Genomic DNA, 18,813 nt, shown 5'->3' with positions numbered 1-18,813 from the left:
CCATTTCCAAATTTGGGAAGACTTTAAATTCTGTCCAATTTTAAGATAGATATTTGTGATAAAAATTATTACAAAAATTGGGTGCATGGCGGCAACTCATTTCATGGCATCACTGATATCGAAAGTTTTCACAAAAAATAAATTTCAAATCTGAAATAAATCTTAATTGATAATAATAGAAATAAAATATTTTATTTTTATAAATTTTATTATTGTTTTAAATTAAGCAACAGTTTCATTCAGTTTTGTAGTGCTATTAAAAGCTCGGAGTATGAACCCGCTGCCTGCGAAGGCTTTGTCTTCGGAAGCATTGACCGGTGAATCGTGAGCTCGGGGTAGTATCTCTTTACCTGGTTCAATTTCATTTCTTGCAGGGCTACAAAGAAGAAAAAAACTTTTAATTTTAGGCAAACGATTTAGTCCAGTTTTAAGTGGTTATCGAAATTGATACACCACATTTTCACGAAGTCTTTCATCCAAGATGTTCAATATATTTTACAAATTACCCGTCAGCGTGATTCTTCCACGAAATATCTTGTTCAACGTGTGTTATTCCGGATCTGAATTGGCGTCTACATTTCGGTCTGAAATAAAAATTAAGATGATGTCTTAGTTAGTTTCTCCTCCTGTTTAAATATTTTCTATAATCATCTCAAGGCACATAAATTCTGTTTCTATGTCAGAATCGGTATCTTCGTTTCTAGTTCGAGGACTGCTTTTTTAAGCATCCTCACACAATTCTTCTCCACTCCTTTCTATCATCGGTGATCTCTTTCTTTTTTAGGAAGAAAGGATTACTGGTGGCCCGGATGCCTTTCTAGTCTATATATATATATATATATATAGGACAGATGGACGTGCGCGGGCTCTAACAGGAGGGGTGGGATTTGCTAACAGCTGCCCGAGCACCTTCGAAGGCTACAAATTTAGCTAGCTGGTGTATGGGTTTGGTTGCATGTCAAATTATTTGCAGAGTTCGACGAGTACGGGTACCAAGGTCCCTAAGTCTGCCAGAGCTGCAGGCGTCTAATAGTCAACCGGAAGGATCTGTAAGGACATGTGTATGGCGTTGGCGGTAGCTGGTTCCTGCTTGAATCGGAGTTAGCGATTAGTTAGCGGAGGCAACGATGAGGCGATTATCATAACGAATGGGGGATCTTTATTGCTTCAGGTATAAGCATGCAATGGTAAGGTTTTTTCCGCACATAAATCATTAGACTGATTAAAATTCCCTAGGCCTACTTACTCGACATCCTTGTAAATGGCACAAGAAATAAACTGGCGATTCTTAAAGATGCTGGTGTACAGAAATGGTCCGTAGCATTTATTAGTTCTCTCTTTGACCAGACAAGCAGATATTATACCAATAACGATGGAGTTCACGCCTGTGCCGTAGACCAAAGGACCTCCATGATCGTTCTAGAAATATCGATTAAAACATTGAAAGGTAAAATGGTTTTCAAGTAACATGTTTTTCACTGGCATAAAAGAGGGGACGAATTTCCAGGCCGCTGCGCTGATGTGAAACGGTCACTGGACAGCAATTCGGGAATGCTGTGCCCTATTTTCGGAATGGAATCGAAATCTCTATACTATGATTAATCCGTAGAGGAAACCAGTAGATTAATGGTGTCAACTCGTACACTTTGACACCACTGTACAATTTAGAAGTTTAGAAAGTATCTATATTGGTAGAAAAATCAAATGAGGTACTAATATTCTTTTTTGTTTGCCCCAAGTGAGGTTGACGCAGCACGTCCTCTTTTTCTATTCAAGGCTTATCATACGTTATCTTTGCACTTATCCTTCTGACGCACAAACTCTTTCACACGTTCAAGTATTTTTAGGACGTTTTCTCCTCACATCACCGTCCAGCGAGGTACTTATACTACAGATAGAATTTCCAAAAGTGTAAGAGTGTCTCAACCTGGCCAGTGTCTTTTGGTATTTCGTGATTTTTGTTTTACCTCACAGAATCCCCCGTCGGCCATTGGTGCGTATCTTCTCGCCCCTGCACCGTTATCAGTTACGTTGTTGGCAATCGTATCATTATAATACGAGTGCATAACAAGGTTCGTTGGTATTTTCTCAGATTGAGCCTCACGTCGAGTTTCTTCCTCGTCCGAGTAATTTATATCTTGACAGTCCACGTATTTTTCCTGTAAATAATGAGATCTGAATGTACGGGACTCTTTCCCGTTGGACTATTTTTTTCTACCCGACCCGAATTTGGACTAATCATCCATTAGTATTTAAATTTTAGCTAATATAATTAGTTTTATGGTATACAAAAAAAATGTTATTCAGTTTTTTATTCACGAATAGTCTGAAATCAAGATGAAATGGCTAATCGCCAACGAAAATACTAATCTATATCTATGCTAATATAGTATAAATCTACAGTGGTTTTTACGGATGTTCCGTTATAACTACTGAACCATGCATCCGATTGACTTGAAACTTGGTATCCATGTAGAAAATACATGCACTTAATGGATAGGCTAATATTCATATCAGTGTTGGACTCCCTAATAATAATGACAATAAATAATAATGTTAATTTTAAATGCACGGCGAAGCGGGCGATTACAACTAGTTTTTAAATAAAATCATAATGTAAAAGAGTGAAATTGTACTGGAACTGTAAAATACTGTTCTCTCTTTCATCAAATGAATGATAATAAGTTGAAATGCGATTCTAGTGAAACTTTTCGACGTAATTGAAGCATATAGACATAGCAGTGTAAATACCGTCGCCGATTTTGAGATGAGAGATCGAAATGCATGACCGATTCGCAGAGGCAAGATGGCCATTGTAACGGTTTTTTGTTTAATTAGAATAGACGAACTCGATTTATTTTCGAGTAATAATTATTAACATCTTCGTATTTCTTACATTACATATTTCCGACATAGTTTGACCGATGTCCTTTGTACAGATCATGTAATTGTCGATGATGTTCGTGTACCGAGATCCCCAACGCCTCTTGCATTTGGTCTTCGATATTATCTCAACATGAGACTCCAAGAGATCCTGTTGATTGCCTTTTCTTCTGTTTACCCACTAAAAAACAAATCTAAAGTTAAATCAAATTAAAACATCGGTTCAAGAGTTGTGATTCTATAATTTAAAATAAATTGAGGCATAGCATTTGTAGGCTTTTGTGGGTTCACCTCCTCTTAGTGTATTTATTACCAGACCCTATGAATTATCAAAACGTAAATAGCCCAACTCGTTTTGAGACATGAAGTCACCTGTCTTATCCTTCAGATCAGAATACATAATTTCTTCTAAGCGAAAATCTCTGGTAAATCCCTTAGTCACCTTTAACGATGTATGGAAGAGATCGGGTGGTGAAATTCTAGGCTACACAATCAAAAGATATTCTTTTAGCTCCGAAGCTAGATATTAAGTACTTGATGAATGTCGTTTGTTGACCACAATCACTGATGAGCCTCTGGATGTTTGTTGAGAAAAATCTGTAACCACCTCAGGGTATGAAAAAGCCACTCACGTCGTTATATTTCGCTGTTGTACCCCATCCAGCGATACTGACAATAGTGCCAGGGTTCTCCAAAGTCTGACTCTGATTGTTGTAACAAATGGGCTTAGGTATGAAATCGCAGCCCCTGATTCTTCTGGAGAAATCGAACCCGTCCTCGACCTTCACGATGGCTATGTCATTATTCATCCACCTGATGTTGTCGTTCTCGTGACCGTCAAAAACATAATCTATAATTTTAGGAAAATTTTCAATGGAAACAAACTTATTCAAAGTCATTATTGAAAAAGCGATAAGGGCTTAATTGAAAATATTGCCACAAGCGGTCTTCCTAATTTAGGCATAAACATGACAACATCTACCTTGAGACAACAGGTCAAAGTCTCAGTTGTATTGTTGTTGTGTATTAACTATAAGAGAAACATGGATAATCAATCTCACAAACTGGTTAGTAATACTTTACAAATAAGGTTGTGCAATTTAATAAATACTATTAACTTCTTTTGTAGACACTTACTTTTTGGTATGCATTTCCAAATTGCTTTTTTTGCTCCGTTCTTGATACATGGATTCGAATATCTGTCATCTTCGTCTGAATATCTAAAATTTGACACATTAACAACAACAAAAATCAAAAAATTAAAAATTAAATTTAAAAGTGGTGGTAGGACCTCTTGTGAGTCCGCGTGGGTAGGTACCATCACCCTGCCTATTTCTGCCGGGAAGCAGTAATGCGTTTGTGTTTTAAGGGTAGGTTGTAACTATACTTGAGACCTTAGAACTTATATCTCAAGGTGGGTGGCGCATTTACGTTGTAGATGTCTATGGGCTCCAGTAACCACTTAACACCAGGTGGGCTGTGAGCTCGTATACCCATCTAAGCAATAAATAAATAAAAAGTTGATTTCTGTTCCCAAGCTGTAGCTAAAGCAGACATAACACAGATATCAAAGACTCATCAAGAAAACAGATTAGATTATTTGGTTTTCTAGTTGTCGTTTTCAAATAACCAATTAGATTTGCGCAATTATCTGCTCGAAGTTTAAAGCGGCTTATAATTATCTTAATTATCGTTTCCAAACAAACAATTTGATTTAGGTACGCAATCATTGCTCGAAGCTCATGGCGGCCAGATTCTCGAATACTGCAACACTCACTTATAAGTTCCAGAGACAATATAAAAGTGTTCGGCATCTTGAATACAGGCGGCCGATGTAAGAATGTATTCTTCATGTATGATCACACCACCACAAAGCCAACTTCTGTAGCTAGACTGCTTTTTGTTTGTACGCGGCATTCTTAAATATACCTGTGGGAATGTTTTTCGAAGATTTCAGGTTTTTTTTATCCAATTGCCGAGAGTGGAGGGATAATATTATTGAAGTGAAACTTCTAATGCGACTTCTAACAAGGTTGCGTTAAACGTTTAACGCCACCATACTAGAAAGAGACCGCGACAGTGAATACGTGGCACTCAAACTCATGCGCGTAGTAATTTAAATGCTCCCGTGAAATACTATTCTTAAAACAATAGTAAATGGTTTTCAAGGTGCCCATTTAATAGGTAACTGAGTAACAAAAAAATTGAATTAAAATTAGCATTCAATCATTGAAATAATAGTGATGCATATTTATGAAATCAATAAATAAAATTTATACATTATATTTTACATCACACACATCGACCATATTAAATGTTACTTATAGTCGTGTTGTGTATGATCTGTGGCCAGCTTGTATTTGATTTTGACCCCAAATGACGTCACATGTACTCGGCGTATTCAGCCTGGTTTTCTAGTCTGATATACGGAAACCTTATAAGTCTCTTTTGGGAGATTAAGCCGAAGTTTCAAAAAAACTAGCGGCTACCAATCTTATCGAACTGAATCTAATGACCGCTTTGCGTCAGAGCTCGCAGTATAGGCTATCTACCATTACGGAAAACGTTTCGATCTTACCATATAAGGTCTGCCTTCAGTGACTTGATCTCCGTGAATGATTCGCCGAGTATCATTAAATATTTTTTCAGCTTCCGCTGGCAGTTTCGTTATAACTTCCACTGATCTAACATCTACAAATATCAATCTATTAATTAAATCGTATTCTTTAATAATTTATAGTCTATATAATGTTTCAAGTTAAAGAATGAAACAAAATATATATATAATACCTATAAATAGAAATACAGAAAGAAATACACCTAAAATCAAATGCATTTTTACTGAAGTTAAAACATAAATATAGTATTGGATAGCGAGATTAATGTGCGCTTAAATCACACGATTCGTTGAATAATACATTTCGCATTTTAAGACCGTTGTTAAATTTTGTACTATGATTAAATTTAAGATTGAAATTAGAGAAATCAAGTTTTTCATCAGAGCTGGTAGTATAGTATAGGCTATCTCATCATAATCGGCTGCTCTTGGCAGAGCAGTCGTGGTCATGTGGAATTCTTGCTCATTTTGACAGATGTCTTCCACATTTTGCGAACCGAGGCCCGGCGCACACACACATAGGCTATCTACCATTAAGGAAAACGTTCCGATCTTACCATATTATTAAAAGGTCTGCCTTCAGTGACTTGATCTCCGTGAATACAAATCCCGAGTTGATATTGATATTTTCTATTTTGCTTTTGGTGACCAAAATAAGGTTCTTTTAATGTTTTCAATATGAAAGCTCATATTTAAAATTTTGAATTGTATGTTTTCTCTGATTGATTTACTGTAATAAATTAGTGCTTGTTAAGATTAAATTATCGAGAAACGTGCCGCCCACAATTCCAAGAATAATCAATTTAATGATATAAGGTACTATTATTAGGCCCACTAGACTTAGTATTGTCACCTTTAACATCTCTAGCGAAGATATAACAAATTTAGAACAGTTAAAACTTAAGATTCGAATCAAACTTAATATTCCAAATGAAGGTTGTCATTTGACCAATTCAGGCATCTTATTGAAGGATGGACTATGCTATATACATATGACCTTTAACCCTATTCTAAGCCTTTATTTTATTCTAAAGCGGTTTAAAATTAAAACCACTAAAACTCTAAATATTCAGTATCAAATTAAATATTCAGTATGATACATTAGTTACATGTAAATTAGCATATGTTAAGCAAGTTCACGTGTAATTTACTCCAACCACTGTTAAACTTTAATCATGTAAAGATAACGTATTACTGGTGGTAGGACGTCTTGTGAGTCCGCACGGGTAGGTACCACTAGCCTGCCTATTTCTGCCGTGAAGCAGTAATGCGTTTCGGCTTGAAGGGTGGGACAGCCGTTGTAACTATACTGAGACCTTAGAACTTATATCTCAAGGCGGGTGGCGCATTTACATCATAGATATCTGTGGGTTCCAGTAACTACTTAACACCAAGTGAGCTGTGAGCTCAACCACCTACGTAAGCAAAAAAAAATATATTAAAAAAACGATATAACTTTTCGGGGTTACGCTACGCAAAAAATCATTCTTTTGAATCATAGAGGCATAAAATGGTTTCCATAAATATGCTGTGATACTTTATTTTCTTTGTCATCAGTGTATACCTAAAATTAATAAGAGGGCTTAAAATATTATACAACAAAGGGATTTTCATTAAGATTGTTTTATTTCAATAGTCGTGTTCAATGTAGAAGGCAATTTAGTTACATTAAATGCTCTAACAAGAATTCCTTCACGTGGTTTTATATTGTCTTCTGTAATGTTTGTACTGATGACATCACCATGAATTGTCGCGGCTTTATTCTGCAATTTTCCCTTGTCATCTTTTCTCCGCATATTTGCAATTTCATTTTTTGCAGGTCTGAAAAATATACTTAAAATGGACTAGCTCTTAAAGTTATAGAAGTTTTAGAAGTTCATTTATAATTAGGACTAATGATAAAATCTATAAATATTTTGATTCCCAATTACCCATCAGGATGATCTGCCCAACTTATGTTGACCTCCAGGTGAGTTTCGCTGGATCTGAATAGTTTTTGGCAACCCGATCTGAAATGGAATATGAAATATCTCGGAAAATAAATAATCATTGCTTGAATTTCTAATGTCGGATCGAAGAAGTCGCAAATTAATGATGATTCGAATACACGGCTAAAGGTAAAAGTACTAACGTTCTATTCAAACAACAGTCAACATTGAATATAGTCATTTTAATAAATAGTTTTCGTCTTTTGCTCGAAATTTAAGAAAAATCACTGAACAGTTGGATTCATTTTATTTATTACATTTTATATCATTGACAACATTAAAGTGCATCAATAGCTAGTAAATAATATATCTCTTGACCTTGGGCCTATCTCATGATAGTACTAGTGCTACCATTTTTTCTACCTATCCTGATAGCCTTAAGAGGCTATGTCAGTTTCTCCTTGACGTGTAGGTGAGCTCGCGGGGCTCAAACCAGAGGGTTGCTAGCACTGGCCCTAGCAAGGGCAGTGCTTCGCAGAATCTACCACCGGATCGGAAACGCGACCCACTGAGAAAATCCGGCGAGAAACTCAGTGGACTGCGTCTATGGGTTAATTTACAACTTGAGCCCTTCGTCGCAAGCGGCGGGTTCGACGAGGAGATTACCGGTGCTTGAGGTACCTAAAAACACCCTTAGTGGAACGGGAGGATCCGTAATGACGTGTTTAAGGCGTCTAGTGTTATTAGATAGAGCAGTGTTTCACAGAATCAATCACCGGATCGAAATCGCAACCTACTGAGAAAATCCGGCGAGAAACTCAGTGGACTGCGTCTATGGGTTAATTTACAACTTGAGCCCTTCGTCGCAAGCGGCGGGTTCGACGAGGAGATTACCGGTGCTTGAGGTACCTAAAAACACCCTTAGTGGAACGGGAGGATCCGTAATGACGTGTTTAAGGCGTCTAGTGTTATTAGATAGAGCAGTGTTTCACAGAATCAATCACCGGATCGAAATCGCAACCCACTGAGAAAATCCGGCGAGAAACTCAGTGGACTGCGTCTATGGGTTAATTTACAACTTGAGCCCTTCGTCGCAAGCGGCGGGTTCGACGAGGAGATTACCGGTGCTTGAGGTACCTAAAAACACCCTTAGTGGAACGGGAGGATCCGTAATGACGTGTTTAAGGCGTCTAGTGTTATTAGATAGAGCAGTGTTTCACAGAATCAATCACCGGATCGAAATCGCAACCTACTGAGAAAGTCCGGCGAGAAACTCAGTAGGTTGTGGGAAGTGATACTAAAGTTGCAATGTACTCTTTAGATATTATTTTGAATAATTAATTTAATATGTTTGTATTATATGAATGCAATATGAATGCAAATGCATCATTCTGATTACATTGCGCAGTCTGTTCTATGTATTTATATTTTTTTGCATTGCCGCGCTCGACTTTTTTAATTTTTAATTTTTTTATAGTTTTATAATTTTTATTTATAATTTTTTACTATATAAATATGTGCATTATTTCTTATTTAGTAATCTGTGAAGTTAGTAGTGTGTGTAGTTAGCTCTTGTTTTCATGTTGTTTTCAAATATATATATTGCTGTAACATGTCATAGTGTGTTATAAGAGATTGCTGTACATGCCTGTAACTGGCTTACATACCAGTACTTAATTTTATACATGTTAATTTTAAGCTTGAATGTTTTGTGTGTAATGCTGTTGGTGTGTCTAAATAAATAAATAAATAAATAAATAAACTCACGCCGAATCCTTGTATATAGCGCAACTGATGAGAACTCTGTTCTTATAAACACTGGTATATAAAAAGGGGCCATAGCATGTATTGGATCTCTGTTTGACGAGGCAGGCGGAGATTATACCAATGACAACCGAGTTCACTCCTGTCCCATATGTCAAGGGACCACCGTGGTCGTTCTAGAAAGTACAACAGTTACATTTAGTACTCCAATGGCAATTGGTGTCCAGTGGCCAGATATTCTTAAGACTACTATACTAGACTGTACCATTGACTTTCGAGAAAATAATAAGAACACGTTTGGTTTTCGGATTCTAGGTCCTGCGGTTCTTACAGGAGAAACATTTTTGGGCATAAAGCAATTAGCTGAATTTGAATTCCAAAATGCTCACTAACAAATTCTGATTCTACTTGGCAATAAATATGACCTGTTAACCGATATTATCGTCCTCAAATCGATCAGAGGAAATAGCTATGTCCGTCTTATTGTAGTTAATCAATCCTTAAAAAAAACACAGTAAAGATTAGATAGGAAATATATTTTTCCAAAAGAACATTGACCCTGCAGTATTTTCTTCAGTATTTTGAGAGTCCTAGACATAACTAGAAGCACTTTTACGGCTTAATCTCCCGTTTTATATTATATTAGCCGTACTCGCCCGCTTCGCTGGGCATTTAAAATTAACATTATTATTTATTTTCATTATTATTAGGGAGTCCAACACTCATATAAATGTTATCCTATCCATTAAGTACATGTATTCTCTATATGGATACCAAGTTCTAAGTCAATCGGATGCATGGTTCAGTAGTTATAACGGAACATCCGTAAAAATCACTGTAGATTTATATATTAGTATAGATTGCTTTCGACATTCAATACCAGCTTTCGTGGTCATGGCGAATATCGTCTCCAAAAAAAACTCTACTCTTAATCAAGATATACCCTGAAAGCAAGAACAATTTAAACTGACTGGGAATAGCAAAAGTATCTGATTAAAAAACTTAAAAAAAATCGGGTATTTGTTTATGGGAACTTGCTGAAACTGAAGATATTGCGTTAGATTACACAGTGGTATTAGAATTGGATTGAACAACTCCTCGAATTTTGTAGCCGCCCAATTGATATAGATTCGTACCTCACAGAATCCACCGCTGTCTACGTTTCTCCTCCCCGATATATTATGATGAGCAGAATGTAGCTCTAATTTCTCTGGACTTATTACACGTCTTGTTCCGTCAACCTCATCCGAATAATCTATATCAGTACAATCCACGTACTTCTCCTGCAAATTTGTTATTGTTTTCATTAAGTGAGATTTCATTGCGAATCGAACTTAATAGTAGGCAGCATAACGATCTGCATACGTACAAATAAATTAAATTTCAGCTTCTTTCTTTAACTTCAAAATAAAAGCATTCTTAATTTTTTAAGGCGATTTGTAATTGAACAATAACGAGTTCTCTCCAATCTGTTTATTATTTAAGCTAATTTCTGAAATGACCGAACCAACTAACTTTTTCGTCGCTTATAATATTTTCGTTAGTTTAGGGATGACAATAACGACTCATAATACACCATCATCATAACTTATTGTTGTAAATTAAGAAAAAAACACCATATTCAGATACATAAAATTCGGCATCGACAATTGATTCGATTTTATATTCAGTCATCATCATTATCCTGCCCTTCTCCCAGTCACTTGGGGTCGGCGCAACATGTTCTTCCATACTCTTCTATCATATACTATTTCTTCGATCACTCCCCTTTTACAGATATCGTTTTTCAAGCAATCCATCCATTTCTTCTTAAGTCTACCTCTTCCTCTATATCCTTCCACATTCATAGTTAACATTCTCTTACCAACCTCATTTTCATTTCGTCTCATCACATGTCCATACCATCCCTAACGCGCACTTCTCAGCTTCTCTGTCACACATGCCACTTTCAGACTTCCTCTAACATATTCATTCCGTATTCTATCCATTCTCGTTACTCCACACATCCATCGCAACATTCGCATCTCTGCTGCATGCAATCGCCTTCAGTCAAGTTATATTATTGACTTGATGGATAACATTGATCTGGTGATTGAATAATCAGTCTATAGTAAATAGATTAACAATTCTATAATACTTGCAAACACTACCGGTTTGACTCTTGACTGAGACCTCTGAAGAAATCTTTCGACTTTCAGACGTAAGATTCCAGAAGATTCATAGTATCAATAATCAATACGGCTGCTATTTATCGCTTGATTGTTTATTCCAAAGGATCACTTTTACCCGACACACTTCGTTCAGCACCGGCGCGTTGTCTTTAGAACAGATCATGTAGTTATCGATGATATTGTAGTAACGTTTGCCCCATCTTCTTTTGCATCGGTCCTTATTTATTATCTCCACTTCGCTTTGAAGCAAGTTTTGAGTCGGTTTCCCGCCTTCGGACTAAAAGATTTTAATAACAGGATAGCATTTTAAACATAATAACGCGTAAGGCTTGAATGAATTTTGCTTTTTGCTATGGTATTTTTTTTTGGAATTTTTAAGGTATTGCATAGCTTCTATCGCGGGCCTTGAGCGCGGCGACTGAATCAAGAAATTTCGTAACGGAAATAACCTGACACCCCCACTACGCCTACTATGTAGCTCGAGTTCAACACATTCACACGTTGCGCTGGTGTAGTGTTTGTGAATAAGCGCGCGGCGTGACGTCGCACTGCATGAGGATCATGAAATGTCTGCCCATCTCTCTCTCACGCGGTCTAGCTTATGAGTGTGAAGGGGACAATTAATATTTTGCTTTTGTTAATGTTTATATGTATAGCGTGGTCTTATTTTTATTATTGTTTTAATATTAAATTATTATTGTCTAATTGTAATTGCATAAGTTGATAAAGAATGCTTTGCAATAGCTTTACCGCGGCAGTCCCCGAGTGCCACACGTCTTTTATTTATTTATTGTGATGTGTGGACGAGCTCACAGCCCACCTCGTGTTAAGTGTTTACTGGAGCCCATAGACATCTACAAAGTAGTGCGCCACCCACCTTGAGATATAAGTTCTAAGGTCTCAAGTATAGTTACAATGGCAGCCCTACCCTTCAAGCCGAAGCACATTACTGCTTCACGGCAGAAATAGGCAGAGTGGTGGTACCTACCCGCGCGGACTCACAAGAAGTCCTACCACCAGTAAATTAATTAATTAATGATTAATTAGTTATTAAATAAATTAATATTTAATAAAATAAATTATTATATACTAATTATATAATTTATAAATTAATAAATTAAGTGATTTTTCGATACTCATTTGGTTTCATAAAAAAATGTTAAAATAAACAATACTTTCTCTGTTATATAGTCAATCAAAACCAGAACAATAGTACTAATTGGGCTTTTAATTCATTCGAAGACAGATAACCAAACATCCTAGCAAATGGAGAGTGGTCGCCATCACTCGTGGATATCAGCAATCCGGAGGTACCTACACAGCTTAGAACGTTATATCTCGAAATAAACTATTGGTTCACGCATCTGCCATGCATAGGATGTCGATCCTTGAAATCATTGTATCTGTATTTTGTTATTGGAATTATTATATTGGTATTATTGTGTGAATTTTCTCCATCAATTAGAATCGAGCTGTGTGTGACTAAAGAAACGTGTGGGGTTGCAATTGGTTAATAAAGTTATTCCCTGACCCCACTATCTTATAAAATTCTACGATTACTAATTCAGAATTACACATGTTAACTGGTTTTTCGAAAAATACGCATATTCTAATTTCACAGAAATCTCAAGTCCAGAAATATTAATAGCAATATCAAGTGTGGCATATCTATTGCCGCTAAACTATTGTGGTATGTTAGTAAATTGATTTAATTTAATTTAAAAAAAAATGTTAGCCGTCACGGGACACCTGGCAGATGTGAAACATCGACATTATTTTGTAAAAGTAATATGCAGAAAAGAACAGATTGTGATAGGAATTAAATATGTCATAATGATAAAATAAAATATTACGAAAAAATAATTTGTTTTCAAGTAAAGGACAGGTTATGTGTACTGTAGTAAACAACACTGTATACACTACGGAGTATACACTGTGGGTATCCGAGCTCAGTGTAGCGAGGGAGATGGCTTAACGCCGGATCGACTGGGAGAGAATCGCACAGTCGATTGCGCATGGCGACGCGTCTCATGGCATGCGTCCCCACGCCAGAAATCGGTTTTACGTGCGGCTATAGATGTTTCACATCAAAAATTGTGAGAAAGGCTCTTATTAAAAATACGAGGTGATATTCAAAGCTATTATGCGACAGATCAAATAAAACTCACTTACACCGTCATAATGCTTGGTGGTACCCCAGCCGGCGATATTGGCCCGAACGCCTGGCTCTTCAAGATTGGTACTATAATTATTGTAAGCGACGGGCTTTGGTATAAAATCACAACCCCTAACTCGTCGAGTGAAGTCGAATTCTTCGTCAACTTTGACAATGGCAATGTCATTGTTCATCCATCTTATGTTATCGTTTTCGTGACCGTCGAATACGTAATCTAAACAAATATGCTTCAGTTTTATTGTTAGTATTATCGTATTTCATGGCTTCTGCAACTAGTAATGTAGGGTTTCACGAGCCGATAGTCTATGTATGGCTGAATGTAATTGTAGTAGTGAAGGAAACATTATTATAGATGGAAATTACAGTTGTTATTTGTTTGTGTTCTATTACATAATTAAGTTAAGTTAATTTGAATGTCAAATATTCCTTTTTTATTATAATAGCGTTTTTGATTATATTTATTTTGTTCATGTAGGTATGCTTTTATTCGTAATTTATTTAGCTGTAATACCAGTGTATTATTTTAAATAGCGTGATTTCCAATGAGAGAGTGCACACGCGAAATACCATTTATGACTCTGTCAACAACATTTGTATCTTGATTGTATTTCCCATATTGGAAAACAAATAATCAGTTAATATCGAGGGGGGAAAGAAAAGTTAAAGGTTTGAGCGACATTTATCTTTGTAACTAAAGGTGCGTTTTATTTGGTATTAACAGCAACAGTTCGATGCTTTTTATTGGACTTCAATTATGTTTACCCAATTGAAATAGTTGAAGAAGTTTTTTGTCATAATATTTTTTCCAAATTTTAAACTTTAAATGGTTCTTCTGTAAAATTGTCAAAAATTTCGCTTAAATCACCTTTCACCCTTCGATATGTAAATTTCATTAACCTTGGTCCAAACTAGTCTGGTTTCCTTCTATTCGCCAATTTATCACCACAGCAGAGATTTTGGGCTGGTCTCTCTGTGGCTTTAGAGACAGTCACGGATTTTGATAGCCGCTTACCGGTTTTGTATGAATTTTTAAACTAGTTCGCAACTCCCTGTTCACTAAAGAGGAGCGGAGATCTTGTGCAATCTTATTGATTAACGATTCTCTGATTCTCCGCTCCACTGCCTTGTTCCGCTCCGGTGGAGAGGCAGCCTAAGTTGCTTTGCTGTCCATCAACATCATAGGAAATAAAAATACTAATAATAATTTTTAAGTGGGACTTAGCCTTACTCCTTGGTATACATTTCCAAATTGCCTTTTTAGCACCGTTCTTTATACACGGGTTATTGAATCGGTCGTCTCTCTCGTCGTGTCTGAAAAACAAATCCGAATGGAATTGAGAATCTTTATTATTTATTATTTAGAAATCGGTCGAAAATGTAAGTCTAATGACGATAAGATTTTTCTTTTGCTGTGAATTTCATACGAAGTTGAAAACATTCTAAAAAAACATTTAATAATATCAAATCATTCCGGTAATACACCTAAAACTTCTTGGTTGTTTGGATAGGTGGAACACTTAGATGGATTGTAGGTTGCGTGATGCTCACATGGATAGATCCTAGGCTATTTCTGTCGGAAAATAGTTATGTGTTTTGACATAAACTGTGGTATCGCCCTTACACAGCATGTATGAGATGTCAACCTCATATCTCACAGTGGGGGACGACTGTACAACGAAAATCCACGAACCTGATCAGAATTCGAAATAGCGTTTATCTAACACACATTTAATGAGGACTCCATTGAGTGGTTGGTGGGAGCAAGGGAAAGTCGAGGGCAAAAGATCTCGCGGACGATCTCCAACACGATGACCGACCTCATAAAATCTGTGACTCACTGCAACATAAATAATTGCTCTCACTCTGCGAAACATCGTGCCACATGGCGTCGCATCGCGAGAGTAACGGTATCGCAGGATTTGACTGATGCATGACCACGACCACTGTGACACGTACACAAGAGTGTACGAATAGGAAGGAAAACACATGTTTACATACTTGTAAGTGCCAGATACGACATAGAAGTACTTAGCGTCTTCGATACACGCCGCTGACGTCAGAATGTATTCCTCGTGAATAATGACGCCTCCACAGATCCATCGGCGGTAGTCCATGTATTTTGGATTATTGGACGGAAGTTTCAGGTACACCTACAGGGCGATTGACATATGTAAATAAATAAGAAGGTATAATTAAAATTCCTTTTGCGGCTTAATCTTGCGCACTCTAATAGCAATTATTGTCGTACCGCGGGTGACGCCGCGTGGCGAAGCTAGTCTAAAAAAAGTTAGACTAGCCTATGTTACTTCTTATACCATCGGTTACCTGGCAGTGAAAGTCCCGTCAAAATCGGTCCAGCCGTTCCAGAGATTAGGCGGAACAAACAGACAGACAGACACACAAAAATTGTAAAAAATGTTATTTTGGTGTAGTACCGTATATAATTCATAAGCATGTAGTAAAAAGCGGTTATTTCAATATTACAAACAGACACTCCAATTTTATTTATATGTATAGATATGGGTGGACGAGCTCAGGGATCCTGGTATTAAGTGGTTACCGGAGCCCATAGACATCTAAAACATAAATGCCGCCACTTTGAGATATGAGTTCTTAGGTCTCAATATTTACAGTACAACGGCTGCACCACCCCTAGGTAGAGAGGTGGTACCTACCCGTGTGGACTCACAAGACGTCTTATCATCACCTGTAAACAGTTAAGAGATGTTGTATGAAATTATATTTCTATTAGTGATGGAGCATATTGTCTGCCGATTCAGTCACGGTTTTATGTGGCTATAACTTTAAAATTGTGTTTCTTACCATATAGGGCATTTCAGTCCTGACTTCGTGTCCTTCAATTATCCTCCGTGATTCATTTAAATGTAACTTTATATCTGTATCGTTTACGCCTTTTAATATATTCGCTACGTTTCCAGGGACCGACGTAGATACATAAAACGCTTTTATGACTGAAAGCGAACTGCGATTAGTTTTTATTAGAGGATGGAGATTGCTTTTGATTAAATGGGTGAACGAGATCACAGTCCACCTGGCAGCCCATAGACGTCTACAACGTAAATGCCGACACCCAACTTGAGATATGAGTTCTAAGGTCTCAGTATAGTACAACGGCTGCTCCATCCTTTAAGCCGAAACGTATTACTGCTTCACGGCAGAAATAGGCAAATAGGCAATGGGCAGGGTGGTGCTACCTAACCGTGCGGACTCACAAGACCTCCTACCACCAGTGATTACGAAAATTATAATTTTGCGGGTTTGATTTTTATTACACGATGTTATTCCTTCATCGTGGAAGTCAATCGTGAGCGTTTGCTAAGTACAATTCATTAGAAAATCGGGACCTCCCTACGGGATTCGATCACCTTTGCATCGCTAAATACGAATGCACCAGACGTCTTAACCTATAGGCCACGATGAGTTGGATCGGTGGTCGGCTTTGAATGGCGGGATAACTTTTATACAAATACAATTCAGACTTCGAACTAATGTGACATGTGGGTATTCACGCTTCGATGTCCATTGCTTGCTGTTACAATCGAAACACTGGAGGCCATGAATCACGTGTTAATTTGTTTTCAGAAGCCATTCATTTTTCATTTCAGTTATTTATAATATGTGCGAAACATTTAACTCACTAGAACAATGTGTCGAAATTAAACTAAAAATATACGAAAGTAACACAATTCTCATGTTGGTTTATTGGTTGAAAATAAAAGAGACTTTTTAAAACACCGGACAATCCAATTTCACGGTCTAAAGTAGAAATAGAATTTAAAATAGAAATTTATAGGTTCTCCGTCATAGCGCGTTATGTATTATAACGATTTTAGAAATAAGTATCAATTGAAATGTTTCTTTAGGATAAAATAAATTTAGTTTATTTAATAATGAAATTATAATAATAGTTTCAGAAGGATTTAGAGGAAGCCTGAACAATATTAACTTTTTTAAGGGTTTGCTATCAGGATTGTAAATATTACTAAATATTATAATTATTGTAGCGGATGAAAGGCGATTGCATGCAGCAGAGATGCGAATTTTGCGATGGATGTGTGGAGTAACGAGAATGGATAGAATACGGAATGAATATGTTAGAGGAAGTCTGAAAGTGGCACCTGTGACAGAGAAACTGAGGAGTGCGCGTTTGGGGTGGTATGGACATGTGATGAGACGAAATGAAAAATGAGGTTGGTAAGGGAGTGTTAACTATGAATGTGGAAGGATAAAGAGGAAGAGGTAGACCTAAGAAGAAATGGATAGATTGTGTGAAAGACGGTATGGGTAAGAGGGGAGTGAGCGAAGAAATGGTATATGATAGAAGAGTATGGAAGGAGAAAACATGTTGCGCCGACCCCAGGTGACTGGGAGAAGGGCAGGATAATGATGATTATAATTATTGTAGCGCAAATGATTCGCGCTCTCGTCTGAAGTTTTTTTTTTCTAACCTATTCGCCGGTAGCCTAAGAGGCTATTCCTACGTTAGCTACGCCCGGACAAGTAGGTGAGCTTACGGGCTCAACCTGAGAGAATTTGCTAACACTAACCCTAGCAGTGCCTCGCAGAATCGACCGCCGGATCGGAATTGCGACCCACTGAGCAGATCCGTCGAGAGACTGAGTGGGCTGTGTCTATGGGTTAGTTCGCTCGTCGAACTCTTCATCATAATCGACGAGTTCGACGAGGAAAGTGACCGGTGCTTGAGAATCCTAAAAACACTAAGAGAGAGATCCGGGGGATCCGACAAGACATGTTTCCGGCGACAGTGACTTTGCGTTGCCCCGTCGCGGTCGGATAAGTAATTAGCGGTAGCCACGATAAGAAGGTTTCGTGTTGCGCCGCTTTGTCGAAGTAGCGCTCTTACGCTTCGTTAAGATACTTACGTATCGGTACTAAATTTAGGTCGTCGTGAAGATCTACATTCCTCACATACCGCGATGCTCCGACGGCTATCCTGCAGAAACGGGATTGGATGACCTGGAGAGAGTTAATGTGTGTACGGGCCGCGCGAGCGAACTCTACACTTGCATAGGTCATGACAGACGTATGCAAGTTTTGTAGAGTGTCACCTTGTTATGAAGGGACAATTTACTTCACTTGCAGATCATGGGGTAGAGTCTACCGAGTAGGAATTCGCACGGAATCCGAACTGTTCGTCGACCAGGATGCCTTTCGAGGTGATGAAGTCCCAGAGGCGTTTGCGTAATAGTCGTAATAGTTGCATAATAGGCACTGAGAGGAGACTGATCGGGC

At 37.5% G+C, this 18,813-nt stretch overlaps 2 protein-coding genes across 2 annotated transcripts; both read right to left on the bottom strand.

Annotated features, from left to right (window-relative positions):
• Positions 1-222: 222 nt before the first annotated feature.
• Positions 223-5,719, bottom strand: LOC114244281 (uncharacterized). The gene is made up of 10 exons (XM_028176040.2): positions 5,674-5,719; positions 5,462-5,574; positions 4,661-4,812; positions 4,021-4,103; positions 3,516-3,733; positions 2,897-3,064; positions 1,968-2,159; positions 1,247-1,419; positions 507-584; positions 223-376 (listed from the first exon to the last, which is right to left on the bottom strand). The coding sequence occupies exons 1-10, from the start codon at positions 5,717-5,719 to the stop codon at positions 223-225; spliced, it is 1,377 nt and encodes a 458-aa protein (XP_028031841.2).
• A 1,394-nt stretch (positions 5,720-7,113) lies between these two features.
• Positions 7,114-17,253, bottom strand: LOC114244284 (uncharacterized). The gene is made up of 10 exons (XM_028176044.2): positions 17,199-17,253; positions 16,363-16,511; positions 15,538-15,689; positions 14,768-14,850; positions 13,536-13,753; positions 11,479-11,640; positions 10,329-10,475; positions 9,196-9,368; positions 7,432-7,509; positions 7,114-7,321 (listed from the first exon to the last, which is right to left on the bottom strand). The coding sequence occupies exons 1-10, from the start codon at positions 17,251-17,253 to the stop codon at positions 7,114-7,116; spliced, it is 1,425 nt and encodes a 474-aa protein (XP_028031845.2).
• Between the last annotated feature and the right edge of the window lie 1,560 nt (positions 17,254-18,813).

This window comes from Bombyx mandarina, chromosome 26 (genome assembly GCF_030267445.1).
Source record: "Bombyx mandarina strain Sakado chromosome 26, ASM3026744v2".
NCBI lineage: Eukaryota > Metazoa > Arthropoda > Insecta > Lepidoptera > Bombycidae > Bombyx > Bombyx mandarina.
Note: the sequence above shows the minus strand (reverse complement) of the source record. Positions and strands in the feature narration are given on the sequence as shown.

Excerpts from the sequence above, each read along its gene's own strand:
- LOC114244281 (XM_028176040.2), bottom strand. The coding sequence starts at position 5,719 with ATGCATTTGATTTTAGGTGTATTTCTTTCTGTATTTCTATTTATAG. Across the intron at positions 4,813-5,461 it reads CTGAAGGCAGACCTTATATG|GTATATTTAAGAATGCCGCG; the intron begins GTAAGATCGAAA and ends ACATTCCCACAG. Across the intron at positions 4,104-4,660 it reads ATTGTCTCTGGAACTTATAA|ATATTCAGACGAAGATGACA; the intron begins GTGAGTGTTGCA and ends GTCAAATTTTAG.
- LOC114244284 (XM_028176044.2), bottom strand. The coding sequence starts at position 17,253 with ATGAGAATTGTGTTACTTTCGTATATTTTTAGTTTAATTTCGACACAT. Across the intron at positions 13,754-14,767 it reads TTGGAAATGTATACCAAGGA|ATTACGTATTCGACGGTCAC; the intron begins GTAAGGCTAAGT and ends ATATTTGTTTAG. Across the intron at positions 10,476-11,478 it reads TGCTGAACGAAGTGTGTCGG|GAGAAGTACGTGGATTGTAC; the intron begins GTAAAAGTGATC and ends ACAAATTTGCAG.